General features: G+C 41.4%; 1 protein-coding gene across 3 annotated transcripts in view; it reads left to right on the top strand.

Annotated features, from left to right (window-relative positions):
- Window positions 1-27,621, top strand: part of Ppp2r3c (protein phosphatase 2 regulatory subunit B''gamma) — a 32,528-nt gene that overhangs the window by 4,077 nt on the left and 830 nt on the right. For 2 of the 3 annotated variants that reach the window (XM_045154384.1, XM_004649117.3), the window contains 11 exons: window positions 1,540-1,667; window positions 7,166-7,270; window positions 7,854-7,966; window positions 11,947-12,044; window positions 13,270-13,340; window positions 19,056-19,188; window positions 19,718-19,773; window positions 19,851-19,926; window positions 21,790-21,926; window positions 22,467-22,604; window positions 24,929-24,988. In XM_045154384.1, coding sequence (XP_045010319.1) covers window positions 1,540-1,667; window positions 7,166-7,270; window positions 7,854-7,966; window positions 11,947-12,044; window positions 13,270-13,340; window positions 19,056-19,188; window positions 19,718-19,773; window positions 19,851-19,926; window positions 21,790-21,926; window positions 22,467-22,604; window positions 24,929-24,988 — 1,115 coding nt within the window. The remainder of the gene's footprint in view (window positions 1-1,539; window positions 1,668-7,165; window positions 7,271-7,853; window positions 7,967-11,946; window positions 12,045-13,269; window positions 13,341-19,055; window positions 19,189-19,717; window positions 19,774-19,850; window positions 19,927-21,789; window positions 21,927-22,466; window positions 22,605-24,928; window positions 24,989-27,621) is intronic. The other variant, XM_045154385.1, reaches the window with a different exon arrangement.

Genomic DNA, 27,621 nt, shown 5'->3' with positions numbered 1-27,621 from the left:
GTAGGCCACTTCACACATCTAGCTTTCCATAGGTACTGGGAAATCAAACCTGGGCTGTTAGGCTTTGCAAGCAAGCATCCTTACTTGCAGTGCTCTTCCCTGCTTCTTTTCTTTTTTTAATTTTTTTATTTTTTGGTTTTTCGAGACAGTGATGAGGCTGAAAATCCATTGGTTAGGAGCTTGGCCTATTTTGCATACTCTGCTAGCTACAGTGTCTTAATACAGTGCTCAGTCTGGTAGGTATTCAGTTATCTTGGAAGAGTCATGTGCAGAGGGTTGACCTCAGGACCTTGTGTATTCTAGACAGAGTCTCATGTAACCCACACTGGCTTCTGTGTATAGCTGAGGATAATCTTGAACTTCTAATCCTCCTGCCTCTACCTCCCAAGTGCCAGAATTACAAGCAAACACCACCATGTCTGATTTTATGTGCTAGTAGGTATGGAACCGAGGGCCTTGTGCATTCTAGCAGGCTACATCCCCAGTTACAAATATTGATAGGAAGAATAGAAACACCTCAGAGGTCGGTAGGTAAGGCAATGATCTGAAGGAGAGCAAGGTTTGATAATAGACATACAAAAGTAGAGGTAACATGCTGAGCTGTCAGTCATCATTGTACTTGGAAACTTTAGTGGTTGAGGGCATAGGGGGCCGTTTAAGTGGAAGATAATGATTTTTGAAACTTCAAGAAAGTTAATAGACTGGGGCAATGGCTCAGTGGTTAAAGGCACTTGCTTGCAAAGCCTAGTAGCCCAAGTTCATTTCCCTAGTACCCACCTAAAGACAGCTGCACAAAGTAGCACATGCATCAGGAGATCATTTGTAGCTGCAAGAGGCCCAGGCACACCCACAGCCTCCTTTTTCTATCTCTCCCCCACCTTTCCTCATAAATAAATAAACAAGTATATTCTTTAAAAGAAGGTTAATATGCCAGGCATGGTGGCACACACCTTTAATCCTAGCATTCAAGAAGTAGAGGTAGGAGGATTGCTGTGAGTTCAAGGCCACCCTGGAATTACACAGTTAATTCCAGGTCAGCCTGAGCCAGAGTGAGACCCTGCCTCGGGGAAAAAAAAAAAAGAGGTTAATATGATCAGTATCTAAGCACAATTTTGAAGGCTTTTTTGGCATTACAGCTATTTTTTATATGTCTTCTGGCAGTTTCATACATGTATATAATATGTATATAATGCATTTTGACTATATTCACCTCAATTACCCTCTCTTCTCCCATTTCCGCCAAACCCTCTTCATAATCCCCTTTCTACTTTCAACTCATGTCTTTTTTCTTTCTATATTTATTTCTTTCTCTTCCTCTCTTTCTCTCTTTTTTGTGGTGACCCACTGAGTTTAATTAGGGTTGATTGCATGACCATGGGTGGTGGGTTGTTTACTGGAGTATGGGCAACTTAACAGTGGATACACCACTGAAGGACATGGCATTGCACCTATTGTAACTGGACTGTAGTTATAGGATGCCCTGGTTAAAAATACTGATACTTAAAAATACTTTTCTCCCCTTAATTTTTTTGTTACTAGAAAAAAAAAGTGAACAAGAATTAAAAGATGAAGAAATGGACTTATTTACCAAATATTACTCAGAATGGAAAGGAGGTAGAAAAAACACAAATGAATTCTATAAGACCATTCCCCGGTTTTATTACAGGGTAAGTATATGTGTCTCTGAGGTTCTCTAAATAAATGTAACTTCAAAAATAGGATCAAAGCCAGTGTGGTGATACATGTCTTTAATCCCAGCACTCAAGAGGCAGAGGTAAGAGGATCGCTGTGGATTCGAGGCCAGCCTGGGACTACAGAGTAAGTTCCAGGTCAACCTGGGCTAGAGTGAGTCCCTACCTTGGAAAAACAAAAATAGAATACAAAAAAAAATTATGTAAATGTGTGTGTGTGTGTGTGTGTATAGAGAGAGAGAGAGAGAGAAAGAGAAAATATATATGAATTTGTATGTGTGGGTGCATATGTGTGTGCATGTGAAGACCAAGAGGTTAACATCTGGTGTAAAGATTTTGTCTAAGGCTAAATTAAAAGAGGATGGAGAGAACTGAGCATGGTGACACATGCCTTTAATCCCAGTACTTGTGCCGGAGGGGTGGGGGGATTTAGAGGTACAATAATTACCATGAATTCGAAGCCACCCTGAGAGTAATTCTAGGTCAGCCTGGGCTAGAACGGGACCCTACCTCAAAAAGCAAAACAAATAAATAACTTTGCAATCCTAGCTAGATATCACTTTAAAAAATATATTTTTAAGCCGGGCGTGGTGGCGCACGCCTTTAATCCCAGCACTCGGGAGGCAGAGGTAGGAGGATTGCCATGAGTTCAAGGCCACCCTGAGACTACAGAGTTAATTCCAGGTCAGCCTGGACCAGAGTGAGACCCTACCTCGAAAAACCAAAAAAAAAAAAAAAAAAAAAAAAAAAAATATATATATATATATATATATATATATATATATATATATATATATATATATATTTATTTATTTGAGAGAATGAGAATGGGCACACTAGGGCCTGTAGCCACTGGAAATGAACTCCAGATGCATGCACTACTTTGTGCATCTGGCTTACATGGATACTGGGAATTGAGCCTGTGTCCTTTGGCTTTGTAGGCAAATGCCTTAACTGCTAAGCCATCTCTCCAGCCCATTAGCTACATATCTCTTAAATAAGCCTTCTTCTAAACTTAGTTATATAATATTAAAGATGTTTAAAGATTGTATTTTGCTGACATTCATAGATTGAGGTATTAACATATAGTGACTTTCCAAAACATGGAAATATTTCTTCAAGAAAAATTTTATTTTATTTTATTTGGATGTGTATGTATGCATGGGCATGCCAGGGTCTCCTGGTATTGCAGTGAATGCCAGATGCTTGTTCCACTTTGGGTCTGGCTTTATGTAGGTAGTACTAGGGAACTGAACCAAGGCCAGCAAGCTTTGTATATAAGTGTGTTATCTTTGGAGACATCTCCCTAGCCCCCAAGTAAACTTTTTTTCATGTGTATGTTTTTTATTTATTTATTTGAGAGAGAAAGAGGCAGATAGAATATGTGTACCAGGGTCTCTAGCCACTACAAACAAACTCCAGACACTTGCACCATCTTGTGCATCTTGTTTTATATATCTTGTTTTATATGGGTGCTGGGGAATCAAACCTGGCTCCTTTGGCTTTACAGGCAGGCACCTCAACTGCTAAGTTATCTCTCCATTTCTTATATGAATTTAAAAAAAATTTTTATTTATTTATTTATTTATTTATTTATTTATTTATTTATTATTAGAAAGAGTGGACACAGCAGGGCCTCTAGCTACTGTAAACAAATTCCAGATGTATATGCCACCATGTGCATCTGGCTTACATGGGACATGGAGAATCGAACATGGGTCCTTAGGTTTCACAGGCATGTGTCTTAACTGTTAAGCCATCTCTCTAGCCCCTATGTGAATGTTTTTTAATTGGAAACCATCTTGTAATATCCTGTGCCTCCCAGCCCTTTAAGAATTATATGACCAAGCTGGGTATAGTGGCACACACCTTTAAGCCTAGAACTTGGGATGCAGAGATAGAAGGAGTGCTGTTGAGTTCAAGGCTACCCTGAGACTACATAGTGAATTCCAAGTCAGCTTGGGCTAGAAGTAGACGGTACCTCAGGGGGGCGGAAACAAGGAAGTATATGATGTATAATGGAATCCTACTTCTGTTACACATACAGAAAACTATGTAAAGGGATTCATGTAAAACTTTTTAAATATTTTTCTTTTATTTATTTATTTATTTGAGGTAGAGAAAATGAGCATACCAGGTTCTGAAGCCCCTGCAAAGGAATTCCAGATGCATGCACCACCTTGTGCATCTGGCTTATGTGGGTACTGGGGGAATTGAACCTCGGTCCTTAGGCTTCCCAGGCAGGCACCTTTACCACCAAACCACCATCTCCAACCCATGTAAAACTTTTTTTTTTTTTGGGGGGGGGGGTTCTTTTGGTTTTTCAAGGTAGGCTCTCACTTTAGCACAGGCTGACCAGGAAATTTACTATGTAGTCATCTCAGGATGGCCTCAAACTCATGGCAATCCACCAACCTCTGCCTCCCAAGTGCTGGGATTAAAGGCATGTACCACCATGCCCAGCAAATACTTTATTTTTATTTGTTTATTTATTTGAGAGAGGGAGAGAGAGAGAGAGAATGGTGTGCTAGGTCTCCAGCCACTGCAAATGAACTCTTGTGCATCTGGTCTATGTGGGTCCTGGTGAACCAAACCTTGGTCCTTTGGCCTTGCAGGCAAGCATCGTAACCACTAAGTCAATCTCTCTGGCCCCATGTAAATCTTTTTAACTTACAATTCTGGGCAATGTTATTATTAGAAAAATATCAGCTTCCTATAATTCTTTTTCTTTTCCTCAACAAGTTTAGATTACTGGAACTCATAGTACTGGGATCAAAGGTGTGTACCATCACACCCATCCGAGTGCCTATATATTAAAGAAGACTTTAAAATCATTATCTTACTTAACTTACATATCAAATAGTATCTTACCAAAAATGGTCTTTAGGTAGCACTGATATAACTGCATACCTGAGCCAGAACTGAACTTTCATGTATTTCTAGAACCAAAACTTTGTCTTCTTTTTCTGGTTTCTAAGAGAATCCCATTCCTTTCCTCTTCTCTCTGACCACATTTGCAGATCCATTATCATTTTTTTCCTCTGCAGCTCTGAACATTTTTTGTTTATTTGCAAGTAGAGAGAGAATGAGAATGGGCATGTCAGGGCCTTTTGTCACTGCAAATGCATTCTAGATGCATGTGCCACTTTGTGCAGATGGCTTTATGTGGGTACTGGGGAATCAAACCCCAGGCCAACCCAGGCCAGTAGGCTTTGCAAGCAAGCACCTTTAGCCGTTGATCCATCTTCCCAGCCCTGTAGCTGTGATTTTATAAAGATTTTTGTCTTTTCCTCTACAGTCAGAAAAACCTCATAGAAATCGCCTGCCATTTTCAGTCACCACTTCTTTCCTTGGCTTATGAAGTGGTTGATTAGCTCCTGGAGCAGACTGTTTTAACCACAAAGCCAGTCCCATCTTCCTTCCCTAATTTATTCATTTATTTCTCCTGTCTTACCTTGTTTTTTGGGGGAGGCTCAAGGTAGCCCAGGCTGACCTGGAACTTACTCTCTATTCTTAGGGTGGCCTCAAACTCACAGCAATCCTTCTACCTCTGCCTCCCAAGTGCTGTGATTAAAGGTGTGCACCATCATGCCCAGCTTCTTTTTTTTTTTTTTCAATGTTTTATTTTTATTTACTTATTTATTTGACAGAGAAAGGGGGGAGAGAATGAATGGGCGCACTAGGGCCTCCATCCACTGCAAACGAACTCCATAACTCCAGATGCATGTGCCCCTTTGTGCATCTGCCTAACCTGGGTTCTTTGGCTTTGCAGGCAAATGCCTTAACCTTGAAGCCATCCCTCCAGAATACCCCCCTTTTTTTTTTTTTTTTTTTGGTTTTCAAGGTAACTGTAACCCAGGCTGACCTGGCATTTACTCTGGTCTCAGAGTGGCCTTGAACTCAAGGTGATCCTCCTACTTCAGCCTTCCAAGTGCTGGGATTAAAGGTGTAAGCCACCATGCCTGACTCTCGTATCCTTTTGATGAGAGGCACAGCATGCTGGAACTGAAAGGGGAACTCATGGTCCCCAGTTTGGACTAAGGGCTACTGAGGTGCAATTAATGGGCAAAAATGTAGGAAAGAATCCAGAATCCTTAGAGTAGGTTGTTTTGACAAGTTATTTTTAAAGCCCTCCTTGTGGAAATCACTTCAGTTGGCAAACCTACAGTGGAGGCTAATGTAATAGACACTGGCTTGAGTGTGTCTCTAAGAAAGGTAGGTGACGCTTTCCTAAGACTTAATTCTAATTTAATTTGCTGTCATCCTCAAGTGACAATGGAAACAGTTCTAAGATGTCTCAGTGGGTAGAGCACTTGCTGTGCAAGCAAGAAGACCTGAGCTTGATCCCCAGCACCCAAATAAGAAGCTAGGTGTGCCCATGCATAGCTATAACCCCCAGGCTGAGGGAAAGCTGAGACAGGAAAATCACTGGTCATCTAGTCTGACTTAACAAAAAAATATAAAAGGGTTGGAGGGGTGGCTTAGCATTTAAGGCATTTGCCCGCACAGCCAAACGACTTGGGTTCAGTTCCCCAGGACCCATGTTAGCCAGATGCACAAGGGGGTCCATGCATCTGGAGTTCATTTGCAGTGGCTGGAGGTCCTGAGGCACTCATTCTATTTCTCTCTCTCTCTTTCTCTATCAAATTAACAAATATAAAATATATAAAAAATCCCAGGCCTGGTAGCGCACACCTTTAATCCCAGCTTGGGAGGCTGAGGTAGGAGGATGAGGATGGCTGGGAGTTTGAGGTCAGCTTGAGAATACATAGTGAATTACAGGTTAGCCTAGGCTAGAGCGAAACCCTACCTTGAAAACCAAACAACCAAACAAAAAACAGCAGCACCAGGTTCAGTAACTCCGGTGTCAAGAAAATATTTTGGAAAAGGGAGACGTCCAGCATTCTCCTCTGGCCTGTTTTTGCTTGTGTGTGCATGTGCACATACTTGTGCATGTACCGCACAACGGAGTTTTTTAAAATTTTTTTGTTTATTTTTATTTATTTATTTGACAGCGACAGAGAAAGAGGGAGAGAGCGAGAGAATGGGCGTGCCAAGGCCTCCAGGCAGTGCAAATGAACTCCAGATGTGTGTGCCCCCTTGTGCATCTGGTTAACGTGGGTCCTGGGGAATCGAGCCTCGAACCGGGGTCCTTAGGCTTCATAGGCAAGCGCTTAACCGCTAAGCCATCTCTCCAGCCCAAACACACAACAGAATTTTTAAAAATTAAATAGTTGGCATGGTGGTGCACGCCTTTAATCCCAGCACTCGGGAGGCAGAGGTAGGAGGATTGCCATGAGTTTGAGGCCACCCTGAGACTACATAGTGAATTTCTTGTCAGCCTGGGCTAGAGCGAGACCCTACCTCAAAAGAATAAAAATAAACACCAAAAACGTAATTGAAGGCAATGTCATATAGTTATTTTATAAGATCACATAACATTTTACATGACCTAATTTAAAGTGTATTTTTAGTTGCCAGCTGAAGATGAAGTCTTACTTCAGAAATTAAGGGAGGAATCCAGAGCTGTCTTTCTACAGAGGAAAAGCAGAGAGCTCTTAGATAACGAGGAATTACAGGTATGAATGGAGTAAAGGTTGCTTTAGATGTTAACCATCTCTCCTTGGTCTAGGAAGTCATGCAGGGGCTCACTGTGCTTCATGGAGGCAGTACTGCAGAGTGGTCCTTCGTAGGCTCTTGAAGCAGGGGTTCCCAGAGTCAGCTGAACTTGGGTGGGCTGGGACTCCCAAAGACAATGCTGCCAGGCTTTGTTTTATTTCAGAGTCCCTAAATAATTCTACATTAATGCAGCCAGGGCTTGGGGACCACTACAGTACAGTCAGACAATTCAAATCTGTGTGATTTTAGGCAATGGGCTTAATATCTCTGAGTTTTAATTCTCATATGTAGAGATAGCTGCCTATGTTATACAGTTAACTGAATTTAAAAGGCAATATATTTGAAAAACTTAAAACTTGAGTAGGCACAATTAATGTTAGCCTTTTTTGTTGTTAATAGTAATCAAATTGATAATAAGACACAAGCTCATCTTAATAATAACTCTGCCTATCAGACTATGTTTAGTGGAAATGATGCATCTAACTACATTTTAAAATTCTGTTGTTTAACTCATAACATCTTCATTTCTGTACTTTTCTTGAGAACTTATGGTTTTTACTGGATAAACACCAGATACCACCCATGATTGGAGAGGAAGCAATGATCAATTATGAAAATTTTTTGAAGGTTGGTGAAAAGGCTGGACCAAAGTGCAAGTAAGCAAAATATGACTTAAAAGGAATATTTTAACATTTTAAATACTTCAAATGTTAATAGAAGTTTATAATGTGACATACAAGACACTTTTAAGTTACTGGAATGTGGAGCTGGAGAGATGGTTTAGCAGTTAAGGCACTTGCCTGCAAAGGTAAAGGACCCAGTTTCGATTTCCCAGGACCCACATAAGCCACATGGCACATGCATCTAGAGTTTGTTTGCAGTAGCTGGAGGTCCTAGCATGCCCATTCATTCTCTCTCTGTCTCCCTCCCTCATTCTCTCAAATAAATAAATAAACAAACAAACATACAGTATTTAAGTTACTGGAACATAATAAGGTTATTAATGTAAAAAAAAATATTGGGTGCTGGAGACATGTCTCAGCCATTAAGGCACTTGCCTGCAAAGCCTGACAACCCAAGTTCGATTCTCCAGTACACACTTAAAGCCAGATGCACAAAGTATGCATACATCTGAAGTTCATTTGCAGCTGCTGGAGGCCCTGGTGTGCTTGTACTCGCTCGCTCTCTCTGCTTGCAAATAAATAAATAAAAATGTTTTTTAAAATACTGGGCTTAAGCCAGGCACACACCTTTAATCCCAGCACTTGGGAGGCAGAGGTAGGAGGATCGCCGTGAGTTCAAGGCCACCCTGAGACTCCATAGTGAATTCCAGGTCAGCCTGAGTTAGAGTGAGATCCTACCTCAAAAAGCAAAAAAAAAAAAATATATATATATATATATTAGGCTGGTGGCGCACGTCTTTAATCCCAGCACTTGGGAGCCAGAGGTAGGAGGATCACCTTGAGTTCGAAGCCACCCTGAGACTCCTTAGTGAATTCCAGGTCAGCCTGGGCTACTGTGAGACCCTACCCCAAAAAACAAGACAAAAAAAAAAAAAAAGGGGGGGCTGGGCGTGGTGGCACACACCTTTAATCCCAGCTCTCAGAAGGGGCAGAGGTAGGATCGGTTTGAGTTCGAGGCCAGCCTGAGACTACATACTGAATTCCAAGTCATCCTGAAGTAGAGTGAAACCCTACCTCAAAAAAACCACTGTGTGCGTGTGTGTGTGTGTGTGTGTGTGTGTGTGTGTGTGTGTGTGTGTGTGTGTATGAAGTTTAAAAGAATTAATTCAGGGCTGGAGAAATGGCTCACTGGTTAAGGCACTTGCTAATAAAGCCTGATGACCTAGGTTCAGTTCCTTAGTACCCATGTAAACCAGATGTACAAAGGAGATGTATGCATCTGGAGTTTGCTTGCAGCATCTAGAGGCCCTGGCATGCCCATTCTCTCTGTCTGTCTCCTATCTCTTTCTGCTTGCAAATAAATAAATAAAAAATTTTTAATACCAGTACAAAGCCGGGCCTGGTGGCAACATACTGTAATCCCAGCCCTGAAAAGGCTAATGGAGGAAGATTATCATGAGTTCAAGGCCAGCTTGAGCTAGAGTGAGAACCTGTTTCAAATACACACACACACACACACATTCATGGAGAAATACAAAGTTAGGTATGGTAGCATACCACCTATAATCTCAATACTCTGGAGACTCAGGTATTCAAGTCAGTGAAATGTAATAAGATTTGTAGTCTGCAGTCTGGAGAGGTGGCTCAGCAGTTAAAGGTGCTTGCTTACAAAGCCTGCTGGTCTGGATTCAGTTCCCCAGCCACCCACATCAAGCTAGACAGACACTCGATTGCAGTGGCAAGAGCCCATGTAATGCCTATATGTACACGCGCACACACACAGAGGTATGTGCAAATAAGTAAATATTGAAAAAAAAATTGCACTCAAGAAAAAAACTGTTGCTATAAAGTTACTAGAGAAGTAATAACATCATTGGGCATAGTGGAAAACATCTATAATCCCAGTACTTATGGAGGCTGAGGCAGAGTTCAAGGTGTCCCTGGATTATATAATACGGTTGAGGCCAGCCAGAAGTAAAACCTTCAGAATTATTTTCATTTGAGACAGGATCTCACTGTATAGCCCAAGCTGGCCTCGAACTTCTGGCAATCCTCTTACCTTAGTCTCCTGTGTACTGGGACCCAGACCAATCCAGACCAATGTCATTATGCCTGGCTGCCTCCTCTTTCTTCTTTTTTATTTTATTTTTTATTGACAGCATCCATACTTATAGACAATAAGCCATATTAATTCCCTCTCCCACTTTCCCCGTCACAAATCCACACTCCATTCTATCCTTTTCCTCTCTCCATTAGTCTCTCTTTTATTTTGATGTCATCATCTTTTCCTCCTATTATAAGGGCCTCGTGAAGGTAGTGCTAGGCACTGCAAGGTCATGGATATCAAGGCCAATTTCTTTCTGGATGATTGCATTGTAAGCAGTCCTTCCCTTCCTTTGGCTCTTACACTCTTTCCACCTCCTCTTCTGCAATGGAACCTGAGCCTTGGAAGGTGTGATAGAGTTGTTTCAGTGCTGAACACTCCTCTGTCACATCTTCTCAACACTGTGGTGCCTTTTGGGTCATCCCAAGGTCACCACCATCTGAAAAGAGAAGGTTCTCTAACCAGAAGTGAGATGGAAAGCCAGTTGTGGTGGCGCACACCTTTAATCCCAGCACTCGACAGGCAGAGGTAGGAGAATCGCCATGAGTTCCAGACCATCCTGAGACTACATAGTGAATTCCATATCAGCCTGAGCAATAGCAAAACCCTACTTGAAAATCTGAAGTGGTTGGGAGGAGAGATTTTAAACTGTGAGGTGGACTGTCCCAGCAAGAGCTCTTGAAACTTCACTGTCCAGATTCAATCTGGGCTACCAGCAATATATTTTCCATATCACCATTATAAATAGAAAGGGTTGGAATAGTGTGTCCATGCTCATTGCTAAAGTTACCTGCAAGTTCTCTTCTTGCAGCCTTAGGGCCCAACTCTGCAACATGATGCTTGAGGATGGCTCTACAGAGGAGTTCTAGGCCCCACTGGGGACAATCCTGGGGAACAGATATAGTGGACAGCCACTCAGCACTAAACTCAGGCCACAGTAGGAAAACGGAATGCATCTAGTCCTTCATTCTGTCATTTTTATTTGAGAGAGAGGCTGTGGGTGTGCCAGGGTCTCCTGCCATTGCAGATGAGCTCCAGATACATGAGCCACTTTTTACATCTTACTTTATGTGGATACTGGGGAATTGAATCCAGGCCTGCAAACTTTTCATGCTTTTAATTGCTAAGCCATCTTCCCAGCCCTTAAAAAATACATGTATTTCACGCCGGGTGTGGTGGCGCATGCTTTTAATCCCAGCACTTGGGAGGCAGAGGTGGGAGGATCACTGTGAGTTCGAGGCTACCCTACCAGGTCAGCTTGGGCTAGAGTGAAACCCTACCTTGAAAAACCAAAAATAAATAAATAAATGTACTATTTATTTATTTATTTATTTTTGGTATGCTCTATTTTGTCCATCTGACCATATGTGTATACTGGGGATCAAGCCTGGGCCAGCAAGTTTTGTAAGCAAGTGCCTTTAGCACTGAGCTATCTCCCCAGCTCCTAGGTCTTCATTCTTTTTTTTTTTTTTTAATGAATTTTTAGCTTTTTTTAAAATTATTTATTTATTTATTTGAGAGCAACAGACACAGAGAGAAAGACAGATAGAGGAAGAGAGAGAGAATGGGTGCGCCAGGGCTTCCAGCCTCTGCAAACAAACTCCAGACGCATGCGCCCCCTTGTGCATCTGGCTAATGTGGGACCTGGGGAACCGAGCCTCGAACCGGGGTCCTTAGGCTTCACAGGCAAGCGCTTAACCGCTAAGCCATCTCTCCAGCCCTAGGTCTTCATTCTTAAGACAGAGAATGCAAAGGAAAAAAATGCAAATATATGTGATTTACTGTTTCAAGATTTTGAACTATGAGTAGTCTGTGATTCTTACTTTAATTTTCACTTGTGTTTGTGTAAATTTCTGTTGTTTGCTGATTCTTATATTGCAGGTAATTTTAATCTTTATTCCTTTTTTAGGCAATTTTTTACTGCAAAAGTGTTCGCTAAACTCCTTCACACAGACTCCTATGGAAGAATTTCCATCATGCAGTTCTTTAACTATGTCATGCGCAAAGGTGGTTCTTCTTCTTCTTCTGTGTGTTTGACCTCTTTTCTGGGAATGAAGTAGGTTTTTGGTTTGTGCTTTTAAAGTATTACTTCCACGTGACACCACTTTCTGATTAAATTTGCATAGTGGAATTTAGATGCAATTATTGTCATATACCTTACCAGAGATATGATATTTTGCACTAAACTTGGGTTCGTTAATGTATAAAGCCAAAGCCTCATGTATCCCAAAGATGGTAACATAGGGCCGGGACCTGCTCAGTGGATAAAGAAAGCACTTGCAACGCAAGCATGAGTACCTGAGTTTGGATCCCCAGACCCACGTAAAAGATGAAAGCTTTGCCAGGCTTTTGTAACCTAGCACACTTACAGGAAGATGGCAAGTGGAGACAGGAGAGTTTCTCAGAAGCTCATGGACTGCCTCAGTTGAGACGGACAGCAAGGAGCAACAGTAAATAGTTGTCCTCTGGCTTTCACATGTGTGCCATGGCACATGCATGCCCATCCTCACACACGTGAACATGTGCACACAGCACATACACTCCAAAAATAAGTAAAATAGTAATACCACAAGTAGAACCAACAATGTTAAAATGTGGTGATTTGAAATCATTCTATTTTCCTGGCAAGTTTATTTCACTAACATACAAATTGAGTTCCTGAAAGAATAGTCTCAAATCCACAACTAGAGTTTCAGGCAGCTTCTGTTAAACAATTTGGAGTATTTTCCTGGCTGAAGTCATTAAAAAGCCGGGCGTGGTGGTGCACGCCTTTAATCCCAGCACTCAGGAGGCAGAGGTAGGAGGATTGCCATGAGTTCAAGGCCACCTGGAGACTACAGAGTGAATTCCAGATCAGCCTTGGCCAGAGTGAGACCCTATGGCAAAAAACTAAAACACACACACACAAAAGCAGCTTTACTCAGGACAGAACATTATGCTAGGTGTCCCAGCTTAGTGTAGTACCAACCTGCATAGGTTGAAAACAACATCCTCAAGGGCATCAGTTTCACTGTTGCTGTAATCAGGGCTGAATTGTTAAAACAGACATTCTGAGTCTTGTTTTGTTGTAAATAATGTGGGGGTTATGATTACTTAATGTTCATGAAAATAGGTTTATGGGGTACTTGGATGCACTTGCATCTCTAACCTAGCTTCTTACTTGTTTTCATATATAGACTAAAGAACAGAACAGATCTTCATGGTGATATTTATTGTTCTTGTTTATTGTCAGTTTGGCTTCATCAGACAAGAATAGGACTCAGTTTATATGATGTTGCTGGGCAAGGATACCTTCGGGAATCAGTAAGTACCTAACAAACTAATATAAATGCCAAAACATTATCGTAGAGTATTAGGTTATTATATATGAATCTCACTTGGTTTGATTTTGTTTTTATGGCCATTGTATGCCTGCTTTTTATCTTTACAAACATATGACTTATATTGACCATATAGATTCCTCTTTAGATTATTTTTCTTCAGCCTTTAAAAACCTCCTTTGGGAGGGCTGGAGAGAAGGCTCAGCAGTTAAGGCACTTTCCCCAGTACCCACGTAAAGCCAAATACACACAGTGGCACATGCATCTGGAGTTCCTTTGAAAGGCTAGAGGCCCTGGCACACTCATATTCATTCATTCTCTCTCTCTGTTTGAAAATAAACAAAATAAAGCTGGAGGGATGGTTTAGCAGTTAAGGCGTTTGCCTGCAAAGCCAAAGGACCCTGGTTCAATTCCCCAGGACGCACGTAAGCCAGAGTTTATTTATTTGAGAGAATGTGAGAGAAAGAGAAAGAATGTTGTGCCAGGGACTCTAGCTGCTGCAAACAAACTCCAAACGTATGTATTACCTTGTGCATTTGGCTTTATGTGAGTACTGGGGAATTGAACTCAGGTCCTTAGGTTTTGCAGGCAAGTGCCTTAACTGCTGCACCATCTCTCCAGCCCCCCCCCCCAATTTTTTTTTAAATTTATTTAAGAGAGAGACAGCCAGGCATTGGTGCACACCTTTAATCCCAGCACTCGGGAGGCAGAGGTAGGAGGATCGCCATGAATTCAAGGCCACCCTGAAACTACATAGTGAATTCCAGATTAGCCTGGGCTAGAATGAGAACCTACCTCGAAAAATCAAAAAAAGAAAGAGAGAGAGTGAGTATGGGCACACAGGGGCCTCCTACCACTGCAAATGAACTCCAGACACAAGTGCCATTTTGTGCATCTGGTTTTACATGGTTTCTGGGGAATTGAACTCAGGTCATTAAGCTTTGCAATGTAGTGCCTTTAACTGCTGAGCCATCTCTCCAGCCCAAACTTTCTTTTTAAATTTTTTTTTATTGCAAGTAGATATAGAGAAAGAATAAATTATGAATGAATGAAACTGCCAAGGTCTCTTGCTACTGCAAGCTAACTCCAGATACATGTACTACTTGTGCATCTGGCTTTATGTAGGCACTGGAAAATCAAATCCAGGCCAACCTAGGCCAGCAGGTTTTGCAAGCAAGCACATTTTACTACTGAGCCATCTCCCCAGCCCCAACCTCATTTTTTTTTAAAGCAGGGACCTGCAGTGAGCCAATAGCTCACCAAGTTAGCTTGAATAGCTAGCTAATAAACCCTAATAATCCTCCTGTCCAGCACTGGGATGACAAGTGTGTGCCTAGGATATAGATAGAAATGGTAAGGCAGCTACCACACTGGTCTGAGTGATACTGATAGTCGACCTGGCCAGGATTCTGGTGTGGCTATAGAAAAACTTAGAAATAACACAGGTATAGTAGCTCATACCTATAATCCCAGTATTTAGGAGGCTGAGGTTGGGGTTTGAGAATGAATAGCTGCAAATTTAAGACCAGCCTGAGATAATGAGATCTTATCTCTAAAAAATTAGAAGCTATAGGGATGCCTCAGTGGTTAAAATCACTTGCTTGCAAAGCCTACTGGTCTTGTTTTGATTCCCCAATACCCATGTCAAGCAAGTTGCACAAAGTGGTACATGCATCTGGAGTTCATTTACAGCAGCAAGAGGCTCTGATGTACCCATTCTCTCTCTTTTCAGGTAGACTCTCACTAGCCCAGGCTGGCCTCGAATTCATGGTGATCTTCCTACCTCTGCCTCCTGAGTGCTGGGATTAAGGGCATGCACCACCATACCTGAATTCTCTCTCTCTTTGTTAATATTTTTATTTATTTGAGAGACAAAAAGACAGAATGTGTGTAATTATGGGCATGCCAACACTTCCTACCACTAAAAACAAACTCCAAATATATGTGCTACCTTGTGCATCCAACTTTAAGTGGGTACTGGGACCATCAGGCTTTAAAACAAGTGCCTTTAACTTCTGAGCCATCTCTCCAGCCCCTGTTCTCTCTCACACAAATAAATAAATGATTTTTTTTTTTTTTTTTTTTTAAATTTGGAAGCTGGAGAGATGATGGCTGAACAGTTAAAGGGGCTTGCTTGCTTGTCGAGCTTGAAAGTTCAGTGACCCTGGTTCAGTTCCCTTTACCCATATAGAGCCAGATGCACAAAAGGGTGCATATGTCTGGAGTTGGCTTTCAGTGGCAGGAGGCCGTGGGTCACCCATACTCACTCTCTTTCTGTTTGTCTCTGTCTCTCTCTTTACCTCAAATAAATAAAATAAAAATAACATTTTTTTTTTTAATTTGGGCTACAGAAATGGCTTAGTGGTTAAGGTACTTGCCTATGAAGCCTAAGGACCCAGGTTTGATTGCCCAGTACCCACATAAGCCAGATGTACAAGGTGGTGCATGAGTCTGGAGTTCATTTGCAGCGTCTAGGGGCCTGGCATACCCATTCTCTCTCTCAAATATAAATAAATACAATATAAAAAATATATTTTAAAAAAATTGGCCAGGCATGGCTGTACAACACCTTTAATCCCAGCTCTTGAGAAGCAGAGGTAGGATTGTCATGAGTTCAAGGCCATTCTGAGATTACATAGTGAATTCCAGGTCAGCCTGGGCTAGAGCAAGTTCCTACCTCTCCCCACAAAAAAATTGGGCTGAGTATGGTGGCATTCACCTTTAACCCTTTAACCCCAGTAGTTCAGAGGCAGCACTAGGAGGATTGCCATGACATCAAGGCCACCCTCAGACTACATAGTGAATTCTAGGTCAGTTTGGGCTAGCTCAAAAAACCAAAACTGCTGGGCATGTTGGTGCACGCTTTAATCCCACAATTTGGGAGACAGGGGTAGAAGGAGTGCCATGAGTTTGAGGCCACCCTGAGATTATATAGTGAATCTCAGGCCAGCCTGGGCTAGAGAGAGACCCTACTTCATAAAAAAAGAAAGAAAAAGAAAAACCAAAAAGGGGGTGGAAGGGCTGGGGAGATGGCTCAGTGTTAAGAGCTCAGTCAAGTAAGACTGCTGTGGTAATATCTTGTGAGAGAAAAATAAGTAAACTTTGAATCTTTTTTTGGGGGGGAGGAGTTCAAGGTAGTATCTCACTCTAGCTCAGGCTGACCTGGAATTCACTATGTGGTCTCAGGGTCGTCTTGAACTCACAGCAGTCCTCCTACCTTTGCCTCCCGAGTGCTAGGATTAAAGGCGTTTTTTGAGTTTTTTTTCAGGTAGGCTCCCACTCTAGCCCAAGCTGACCTGGAATTCACTAGGTCATCTCAGGGTGGCCTCCAACTCACAGCAATCCTCCTACCTCTGCCTCCTGAGTGCTGGAATTAAAGGCGTGCGCCACCACACCTGGCTAAACTTTGAATCTTTGAACTAGGAACTATGTAGAATATATTATTTATCTTGAAATAGTTAAAAAAAATTAAGAATTAAAAAATTTATGTTAAATTTTGTATGAAGTAGTTTTGTTATTTAACCAGTCATTATTTTATTGTCAGCATAGTTTGCCTTTACTTCTTCATTTCATTTCCTTATTGAGGCAGGGAATGGGGTTTTATGTACCCCAGCCTGATCTTGAAATGGAGATTTTTTTTAATTTTGATTTTTTTTTATTTGCATTTGAGAGCGACTGACATAGAGGCAGATAGAGAGAGAGAGAAAAAATGGTGCGCCAGGGCCCCCAGCCACTGCAAATGTACTCCAGAAGTATGCGCCCCCTTGTGCATCTGGCTAACGTGGGTCCTGGGAAATCAAGCCTCGAACTGGGGTCCCTAGGCTTCACAGGCAAGATCTTAACTGATAAGCCATCTCTTCAGCTCTTTAATTTTGTTTTTATTGACAATTTCAGTGATTGTAAACAATATCAATGGTAATTCCCTCCCTCCCTTGACTTTCCCCTTTGAAACTCTACTCTCCATCATATCCCCTCTCCCTCTGAATCAGTCTCTTTTATTTTGATGTCATGATCGTTTTTTATTATGATGGTCTTGTGTAGGTAGTGTCAGGCACTGTAAGGTCATGGATATCCAGGCCATTTTGTGTCTGGAGGAGGACATTGTAAGGAGTCCTGCCCTTCCTTTGGCTCTAACATTCTTTCCACTGCCTCTTCTGCAGTGGACCCTGATCTGTGGAACGTATGATAGAGATATTTCAATGCTGAGCACTCCATTATTTCTTCTCAACACCATGGTGCCTTCTGAGTCATCCCAAGGTCACTGCCACTCTGAAAAGAGAAGATTCTCTACCAAAAGTGAGAGTAGCATTAATATAAGGGTATGAACATTAAGAGAAGTGCTTACTGGGGCAGTTTGGTGAGCATAGTATATACATTTAGCCAGACAGCAGCAGTTACATCCCTACATCTCATGTCTGCCCCTGTTGTAGGTTTCAAGTATCAGGGATATATTCCCTCCCATGGAGTGGCCTCCAGTTGAATTAGAGGGCTGGTGGTTTTCCCCATAGCAGACGTGCCACTATTGTACCTGTTGGCTCATTTGCCCTGTCTGGACAAATATAAGGCTCACAGTGCCCACTGTTGAGTATCTGAGAGAGTGTTGAGTATCTGAGTTGAGTATACTAGTGATTTCTCTGTCCATTGAATTGTATGCAGCGTAGCTTTTACCAGCTTTCTGTCAGCTGGTCTAACTGGAGGAGGTTTTCAGCTCAGTTCCAGCAGGATTTCTCAGTGACCTTGTAGCCCTAGTATATGGAGTCTTGAGCAATAGGGTCTTACCATCCCTCAGCAATGGCCTGTAATGTGTTGAGGGCATCAGTGACCCTCCCTGGCCAACAACTCCCTGGAAAGTATCTCATCCCTGGCCCTGAAATTTTTCTATTAACAAGGTGTTGATATTGTATATATGTAAGTACAATGATTGAGATGGGGAGGTAATATGATGGAGAATGGAATTTCAAAGGGGAAAGTGGCAGGGGGGAGGATGGGAATTACCATGGGATATTTTTTTATAATCATGGAAAATGTTAATAAAAAATTAAAAATTAAAAGAAATTTCTATTAGCAATCTATGACTCCTGAGTGTTCCATTGTCCAAAAAAAGTAGGTTTCCATATGACTTATTTATATCCTCTTAGATTTTGATTAGCCCTCCCTCCGCCTTTCCTTTACTCAGTCTCTTCCCCTGACCTCACTTAGGCCTTTTCACCCCATTACTCTGTTCTTATACTTACAGACATAATATTAAGTCCCCCCTCCCTCCTTTTGTATTCCCTTGATATCCCCTTTCTAGCTTACTGGGCTTTGCTACTGAGTTTTGTTCCTAGTCACACAGAAGTCCAATCATTTGTAGCTAGGATCCACACATGAGAGAGAACATGCAATGTTTGGCTTTCTAGGCCTTGGTTACCTCAGTTAGTATAATTCTTTCCATATCCATCCATTTTCCTGCAAATTTCATAACTTCATTTTTCTTTACTGATAAGTCAAACTCCATTGTATAAATGTTCCACATGTTATGTAGCCCAGCCTGGTCTTGAAATGGAGATTCTTGCCCAGTCCTCCTGAGGGCTGAGGTTTACAGACATGTTCTCTGATGTACAGCTCATACAACTGACACCACTGAATAGTGTGGAGAACTGAAATTCCAATATTTAATAAAGAAGCTTAACATTTCACTTTGTTCTGTTTTGTCCAGGATTTAGAAAACTACATACTGGAACTTATCCCAACTTTGCCGCAGCTGGATGGGTTGGAAAAGTCTTTTTACTCCTTTTATGTTTGTACAGCAGTTAGGAAGTTCTTCTTCTTTTTGGACCCTCTAAGAACAGGTAAAAAGTGTTATCTGATATAGATATTACAAGGATATTACTATACATCAGTATCAATACTAGAGAAGTCTGGACATTTTCCCTTTGTTTTCCTGATGTAGGTAACATTACTAATCAATAAAATCTAAAGGAGTAGAAAAATATGTAAGACAGCAAACAATGTTTTGTTTTAGGTTTATAGGATCTTCTTTGCTCTGATGGTAACTGGCTTTGTGACAGTAGGATGACATCTAAACTTTGTCTTCTTGATCCCTAAAAGAAGTATTTGAGGCAGTCACTAATGCTTCCTTCTAGTTCTAAGAAGCCACTTACTCTTAAATGATTTGCTGTCTATGTACATGACACACTGGAGAATGGTTGTCTTTTGATGAATTATATGGAGTTGAGGGCTGGAGAGATGGCTTAGCGGTTAAGGTGTTTTCCTGCAAAGCCAAAATACCCAGGTTCAATTCCCTAGGATCTACATGTTTTAAAATACCAATTGTAGGATTGCTGTTATAAAATTAAGCAATTGTTTCATATTTTACAGGAAAAATAAAAATTCAAGACATTTTAGCATGCAGCTTCCTGGATGATTTATTGGAAGTAAGTTTGTTTTTAAACTACTTAATTATATCACTTAGTAACTGCTATCTTCTAATTATGTACCTGTCTTTCTTTAGCTAAGGGATGAGGAACTTTCCAAAGAGAGTCAAGAAACAAACTGGTTTTCTGCCCCTTCTGCCCTAAGAGTTTATGGTATGTTCCCATTATTTATGTAAAGTTTTAATTATTCATTTCCTTGGTAATTGGTATCCAAAGGACAGTTTTACACAAAGGCTATTTTAGCCTTAATAATAAAGCATTTGAATTGCATTAAATCTAGTTTTCTAAATTACTAAAATTTATCTGTTTCAACACTAGTATTTGAACTTTCTGGAACTCTTTTGTTACTACACTGTATTTTCTTTTTTTTTTTTTTTTAATTTTTATTTATTTATTTGAGAGCGATAGACACAGAGAGAAAAAGACAGAGAGAGGGAGAGAGAGAGAATGGGCGCGCCAGGGCTTCCAGCCTCTGCAAACGAACTCCAGACGCATGCGCCCCCTTGTGCATCTGGCTAACGTGGGACCTGGGGAACCGAGCCTTGAACCGGGGTCCTTAGGCTTCACAGGCAAGCTTAGCTTAACCGCTAAGCCATCTCTCCAGCCCTACACTGTATTTTCAATAGAAAAAGAATGTAATTTGAACTTTATTGGCTCATCATGAATTCATGAACAACAGAATTATTTCAGGGATTGATTTGGACTTTTTTTTAATATTTTACTTATTTATTATTTATTTGTGGGGGAGAGGCAGAGAATGGATGCCCCAGAACCTTTAGCCACTGCAAATGAGCTGCAGATGCATGTCCAACCTTGTGCATCTGGCTTTATGTGGGTACTGTAGAATCGAATCTGGAGCCGGGTGTGGTGGCGCACGCCTTTAATCCCAGCACTTGGGAGGCAGAGGTAGGAGGATCGCCGTGAGTTCGAGGCCACCCTGAGACTACATAGTGAATTCCAGGTCAGCCTGAGCCAGAGTGAGACCCTACCTCGAAAAACCAAAAAAAAAAAAAAAAAAAGAATCAAATCTGGGTCCTTTGGTTTTGCTAGCAAGTTCCTTAACCATTAAGCCATCTCTCCAGCCTTGACAGTTTTTGTTTGTTTTAATTAGTCTGCTACATTACCGTCTTCCTGGGGAATCTGATTCCTATCACCTAACCTTTGAGTTGACAGACTTTCAGGGCTTCTTGTTGACCCCCTCACTCCACTTAATTTAGACACCTGGGAATGCTCCCCCCCCCCCCCCAGGTACGGTATCACTGTAACCCAGACTGACCTGAAATTTACTATGTAGTCTCAGGGTGGTGCTGAACTCACAGCAAGCCTCCTACCTCTGCCTCCAAAGTGCTGAGATTAAAGGTGTGCGCCACCTCACAGGGCTGAAACCTAGAAATGTTCTGAAAGGTTGCAAACTGAAAGCAAAAATATGAGGACCTGGCTGGTGGCACATGCCTCTAATCCCAGCACTTGGGAGGCAGAGGTAGGTGCATTGCCATGAGTTCAAGGCCACCCTGAGACTACATAGTGACTACATAGTGAGTTCCAGGTCAGCTTGGACTAGAGTGAGACCCCACCTTGAAAAACCAAAAAAGTAAATAAATAAAAATAAAGCATACTATTTACAATGAACCTTTTTATCTTAATTTCTTTTTGTTAGGGAGAGAGAGAGAATGGACACACCAGGGCCTCTAGCCACTGCAAACTCCAGATGTGTGTGTCACCATGTGCATCTGGCTTACGTGGGACCTGGAGGATCAAATCTGGGTCTTTAGGCTTCATAAGCATGCACCTTAACTGCTAAGCCATCTCTCCAGCCCCCGTCTTTTCCTTTTGAGGAGGGGTTTTTCTACCTTAATAGTTAAAATCAAGACATCAGAGGGCTACAACCTTACCTGTAACATAGCTTCATTTCAAAATCAGAATATTAAGCAGTAATAAGAACTTTTCTGCTGATATCCATTCTTTAGCATTAAAATTGTTTTGGTCCTAGGTGTTTTTATTGTCTTTCTTCCCAAGGTCAGTACTTGAATCTTGATAAGGACCATAATGGCATGCTGAGTAAAGAAGAACTTTCCCGCTATGGAACAGCAACCATGACCAATGTCTTCTTAGACCGTGTGTTCCAGGAATGCCTCACATATGATGGAGAAATGGTAGTTGTGTTTTGCTTTGGTTTTTGGAGGTAGGGTCTCACTGGGATTAAAGGCATGCATCACCACACCCGGCATGGTATTTAAACCTGCTCACAAGCTTAAAATTTGAGCCCTTTTCTTTTTGACCTCCTCTTCTGTGATGGAAATATATTTAAGTAGCCTGGCATGGTGGCATATACCTTTAATCCCAGCACTTGGGAGGCAGAGGTAGGAGGGTTTCTATGAGTTCCAGACCACTTTGACAATACATAGTGAATTCCAGATTAGCCTGGGCTAAAGTGAGACCCTACCTCGTAAAACAAAAAGGAAAAAAAAAAGGTTAAGCAAATCACACATGCATGAGCTTGGTCCTCTAAAACTGCGCAGCACAGGTTAGCTCTTATGATTTCCTAGAAACTAATAAATGAACAAATGGATTTATTTCATATTAAAATAGTGAAATTTGCCACCTGTGATTGTGAAAGAACTTCATCTTACCAGATAATTAGTTGATAAGAAAATTTCATCTAAGGCTGCTTCAAAAGATTTCCTTTTCTATAGGACTATAAGACCTACTTAGACTTCGTTCTTGCCTTGGAAAACAGGAAGGAACCTGCAGCTCTGCAATATATTTTCAAATTGCTTGATATTGAGAACAAGGGGTATCTGAATGTCTTTTCCCTGAATTATTTCTTTAGGGTAAGTATGATTTGGGTAGAGAAGCATTGTTGGGCTGGGGAGATGGCTTAAGCGACTAAGGCATTTGCCTGCAAACCCTAAGGACCTAGAGTAAGCCAGATGCACATGGTGGCACATGCATCTGGAGTTCATTTGCAGTAGCTAGAAGTCCTGGCATGCCCATTCTCTCTCCCTCTGAGATAAACAAATATAAATTTTAATAAAAGCATTGTTACCTCAAGATATGCTCTTCCATTAGGGTTTTTTTGTTTGTTTTTTCGAGGTAGGGTCTTGCTCTGGTCCAGGCTGACCTAGAATTCACTCTGTAGTATCAGGGTAGCCTCAAACTCATGGCGATCCTCCTACCTCTGCCTCCCGAGAGCTGGGATTAAAGGCATGTACCACCACTCCCAGCTCGCTCTTCCATTAGTTTTGTCTTTTTAAATTACCTACTTAGTGGCAGTTTTTACTTAGCTTATCATCTTTAAACTTTAACAGTATAGCATATTTAAAATGGAAATCAATCTGGTTTTTGGGTTTTTTAATACCTTTAAAGAATTTTTTTTTTCTTTTGGTTTTCCCAGGTAGGGTTTCAGTCTAGCCCAGGCTGACCTGGAATTCACTCTGTAGTCTCAGTGTGGCCTTGAACTCACTCCTAACTCTGCCTCCCAAGGGCTGGCATTAAAGGCATGCGCCACCACACCCAGCTTCCAGTCCCTTTTATTTTTTAGGAAATAAGCAGAATATAGCTGATTCAACTAGATAGAGAATACTAACAGCCTGCAAATAAATGTTAAGCACCTTAAGTAACCTTTGAAAGAGATCAGAAATCTTATGCCCTTAATGACCAGCAACAATATATAAAATCTTAGCTCCTGGGGCAGGAGGGATGGCTTAGTGGTTAAGGCGTTTGCCTGCAAAGCCAAGGGACCCAGGTTCGATTCCCCAGGACCCATGTTAGCCAGATGCACAAGGGGTGCATGTACCTGGACTTCATTTGCAGTGGCTGGAGGCCCTGATGTGCCCCATTCTCTCACTCGCTCTCCCTCTTTCTCTGTCAAATAAATAATTTTTTTAAAAAAAATCTTAGCTCCTTTATAGGGGTGTTTTATAGACATTAGTCATATATTATTTTAGCTGCTTTTCTTTAAAAAAAAAAAGTTAACAGCCGGGCGTGGTGGTGCACGCCTTTAATCCCAGCACTTGGGAGGCAGAGGTAGGAGAATTGCTGTGAGTTCGAGGCCACCTTGAGACTCCATAGTGAATTCCAGGTCAGCCTGGGTTAGAGTGAAACCCTACCTCGAAAAACCAAAAAAAAAAAAAAAAGTTAACAATTTTAAACTGGCCAGAATCTCATGCTACATTTCGTTGTGAGAGTTGATGCACTTGTGCTGTAGTTGGCCTCAGAGAATAATGGTGAGCCCCCAAGGGAACATGATTGTATCCGGTAACCATTCAGCACAAGCAAGTGTAAAACGTAGGAATGCTGCCCTTGTCATAGGGCTCTTTAATTTGGTAGCTTTTCCTCTTGATGCAGGATTAATTTCGTGGTGCCCTACTATACCACATGTTCACAGCTAGTTTTTAAGACAACTGTGTGCTTTTTATGTGGTACAGATCAGAAACAGAAAGAATATTTATTTTACTTTATTGGTCTTTTGAGATAGATCTTACTTGGTAACCGTGGAACACACTATGTACCAGACTAGCCTTGAAAAACTTAAAAAATGGTGAAGATATGAGCAGCACTTGTAGAAAAAGGATAAGCATGCCATAACAAAACAATTGCTAGGCCACATTAGAGGCCTATTGGAGATTGGAGAACATTCCTTTATAGTGGCAGCAATTTGTAGCCTTGGACTGGAGAGAGGGTTTAGCAGTTAAGCGCTTGCCTATGAAGCCTAAGGACCCCGGTTCCAGGCTCGGTTCCCCAGGACCCACGTTAGCCAGATGCACAAGGGGGTGCTCGCGTCTGGAGTTCGTTTGCAGTGGCTGGAAGCCCTGGCGCACCCATTCTCTCTCTCCCCCTCTGCCTCTTTCTCTGTCTCTCTCTCTCAAATTTAAAAAAAAATTTTTAAACTTGCAGCCTTATCCCACCTCCCACCCCTGCCCAGTTCTTAACAGGTAAGGGATAGGTGCAGGAAAGTCAGTGGCTATTTTCATCCAGTCCTGTTTTGCTTATTGGAAGCACAGCAAAAGTCAAAAAGTTAAGACTGGCAAGAGGTTAAGATGGTGAAACTTGTGATGTGATAGGAAAGAAAGTGGAACTAGAAAAGGAGCTGTGGGACATAAGGGAGTAGATACTGTGTATTTTTTACTTATTGATTTATTTCCACTAAATACAGGCCATACAGGAGCTAATGAAAATCCATGGACAAGATCCTGTTTCATTTCAAGATGTCAAGGTTACCTATTCATTTATTTATAACATATTACCAGATGATAATACCATAATGATACTAATTTGTATTACATCAAACTTTGCATGAAAGAAACTTATGAACTAATTAGACATTTACTGTACTTGTTCTGAACTGATTTAAATCATTGGAAATTGAGGCATGTTTGGATTTAGTTATTTATGTAGTTTATAATTGAAAACTGGCAGCTTTACATTCTTATTGGGAACATTCATTCATTTTATTTGAAAATTAAGAGAATCAGTTTAGCCTGTATCCTTTGGCATCTTATCCACTGTGCACTCAATATTCAGCTGGGGAACTGTTAAGATTCAAGTACTTTCTTAGCATGCTGCCCCAAATATACTGCTTGTTTGGACATAAGAGATTAGAAGACATTGCCAGGACTGAAGAAATGGCTTGGCAGTTGAGGCCCTGCAGAACCAAAGGACCCAGGTTCAATTCTCCAGTACCCACATACAGCCAGATGCTCAAGATAACATATACATCTGGAGTCCTTTTGCAATGGCTGGAGGCCCTGGTGCACCCATTCTCTCTCTCATATAAATAAACAAAATTTGTTTTGTTTTGTTTTGTTTTTCGAGGTAGGGTCTCACTCTAGCCCAGGCTGACCTGGAATTCACTATGGAGTCTCAGGGTGGCCTTGAACTCACGGCAATCCTCCTACCTCTGCCTCCCGAGTACTGGGATTAAAGGCGTGCGCCACCACACCCAGCTTCAAAATATTTTTTAAAAGTACTTTGGACCGGGTGTGATGGCGCACATCTTTAATCCTGGCACTTGGGAGGATCGCCATGAGTTTGAGGCTATCCTGACACTACGTAGTGAATTCCAGGTCAGCCTGAGTTAGTGAGCCCCTACCAAAAAAAAAAAAAAAGGGTGCTTTGGGCTTGGAGATAGTTTAGCAGTTAAGGTGCTTGCCTGAGTCCAGGTCCAATTCCCCAGTTCCCATGTAAGCCAGATACACAAAGTGGCACATGCATCTGTAGAGCATTTGCAGTAGCTGGAGACCCTGGAGCACACATGCTCGCTGTCTCTCTGTATCTATCTATATTTAAAGTAATGAAAAAGAAGAAGACATTGTCAAGTCCTTCAATATGAAGAGCACTATTGTTTGAAAAGTTTCTGTGAGGAAACATCAGGACCCAGTACCCATTGGGTTCTAGCTAAGTAACAATAAAATGCCCTAATTTTAACCAAGAATAGCTTGAAAGGACTTTTTTGCTTGCTTGCTTGCTTGTTTTTCGAGGTAGGATCTCACTATAGCCCAGGCTGGCCTGAAATTCACTATGTAGTCTTAGGCTGGCCTTAAAGGATTATTTTGATATAAAACTAGTAAGGGAATTTTCAAACTTTTAACATGACTCTAAGAAACAGAAACTTTAAACCTCAATAAATCTAGAAAAGGAACATACAAGTTTATGTTTTATTTATCTCCTTAAATGCTAAATATTCATTTTACTACAAAAGATTCAAAAACATGAACTAATTCCTTGCCAATATTCATCTTGTATACTTCATAATACAGAAGATGTTGTATTCTAGTTAAGTCGTGGCACAAAACTGTAATATTCTGATTACTAACTTTTTTATCTTTACTTTGGGCACAGAAAAGGGTACATGTAGCAAACAGCTTCAGGTTTGCGGAGATGCATTTCCAGACCAGATACAGTTATGGAGGAAGGGCTTTTATTTTAGTTTTTAATTATTTATTTTGAGGTACAGTTTCACTCTAGTCCAGGGTGGCCTCGAACTCATGGTGATCCTCCTACCTCTGGCTAAGGAAGGGTTTTGTTGAAGCTTACAGATCCAGGGGAAATTCTATAATGGCAGAAGAAGCTGGCCTGCCTTCACAGGTCCAAGGGGAGAGAGCCAAAAGCACACTTCAGGAACTCAGGCACTTTGCGTATCTTTTTAGATTGGAATCTCAAATCTACCATCATACCTTAGAGCTGGACCCTAAGATCCACCTCCTCTAGCCAGGCTACAGATCCAAATTACAAACTAATAAAACACTGAATATATTGGGGGGGGGGTCATCAATTCAAACTACCATAGGGTTTTTTTTGTTTTGATTCCCCCCCCCCTTTTTTTTTGAGGGAGAGCTAACCTGGAATTCACTATGTAGTCTCAGGGTGGGCTAAAACTCACGGCAATCCTCCTACCTCTGCCTCTTGAGTGCTGTGATTAAAGGTATGCACCACCATGCCCGGCTTTCCAGAGTAAAAGATTGATAACCACTTTGTAATGAAGCCCTCCCCTAAGGTAAGGGCTCGCTTCAGCCCAGGCTGACCTGGAATTCACTATGTAGTCTCAGGGTGGCCTAAAACTCACGGCAATCCTCCTGCCTCTGCCTCCTGAGTGCTGGGATTAAAGGCGTGTGCTACCACGCCTGGCTCGTAATGAAGTTTTGTTGCTACCTCTGATGGATTTAAATTATATTTCCTTTTTTTTTTATTTGAAAGATTAAACAAAGGGATAGAGACACAGCTGACTTGATGCTTGGCATATGCATGTCCTTGGTTGGATACCTAACACTGAAGGAGGAAAACAGTAAACTAAGATTTTTCACCACTATTAGAAGACAATAAAAATAGTTTTAAAAGTTAGTATGAGCC

The sequence above is a fragment of the Jaculus jaculus genome, chromosome 7, assembly GCF_020740685.1.
Source record: "Jaculus jaculus isolate mJacJac1 chromosome 7, mJacJac1.mat.Y.cur, whole genome shotgun sequence".
Lineage (NCBI taxonomy): Eukaryota > Metazoa > Chordata > Mammalia > Rodentia > Dipodidae > Jaculus > Jaculus jaculus.
This window is presented reverse-complemented; position numbering and strand designations above follow the sequence as displayed.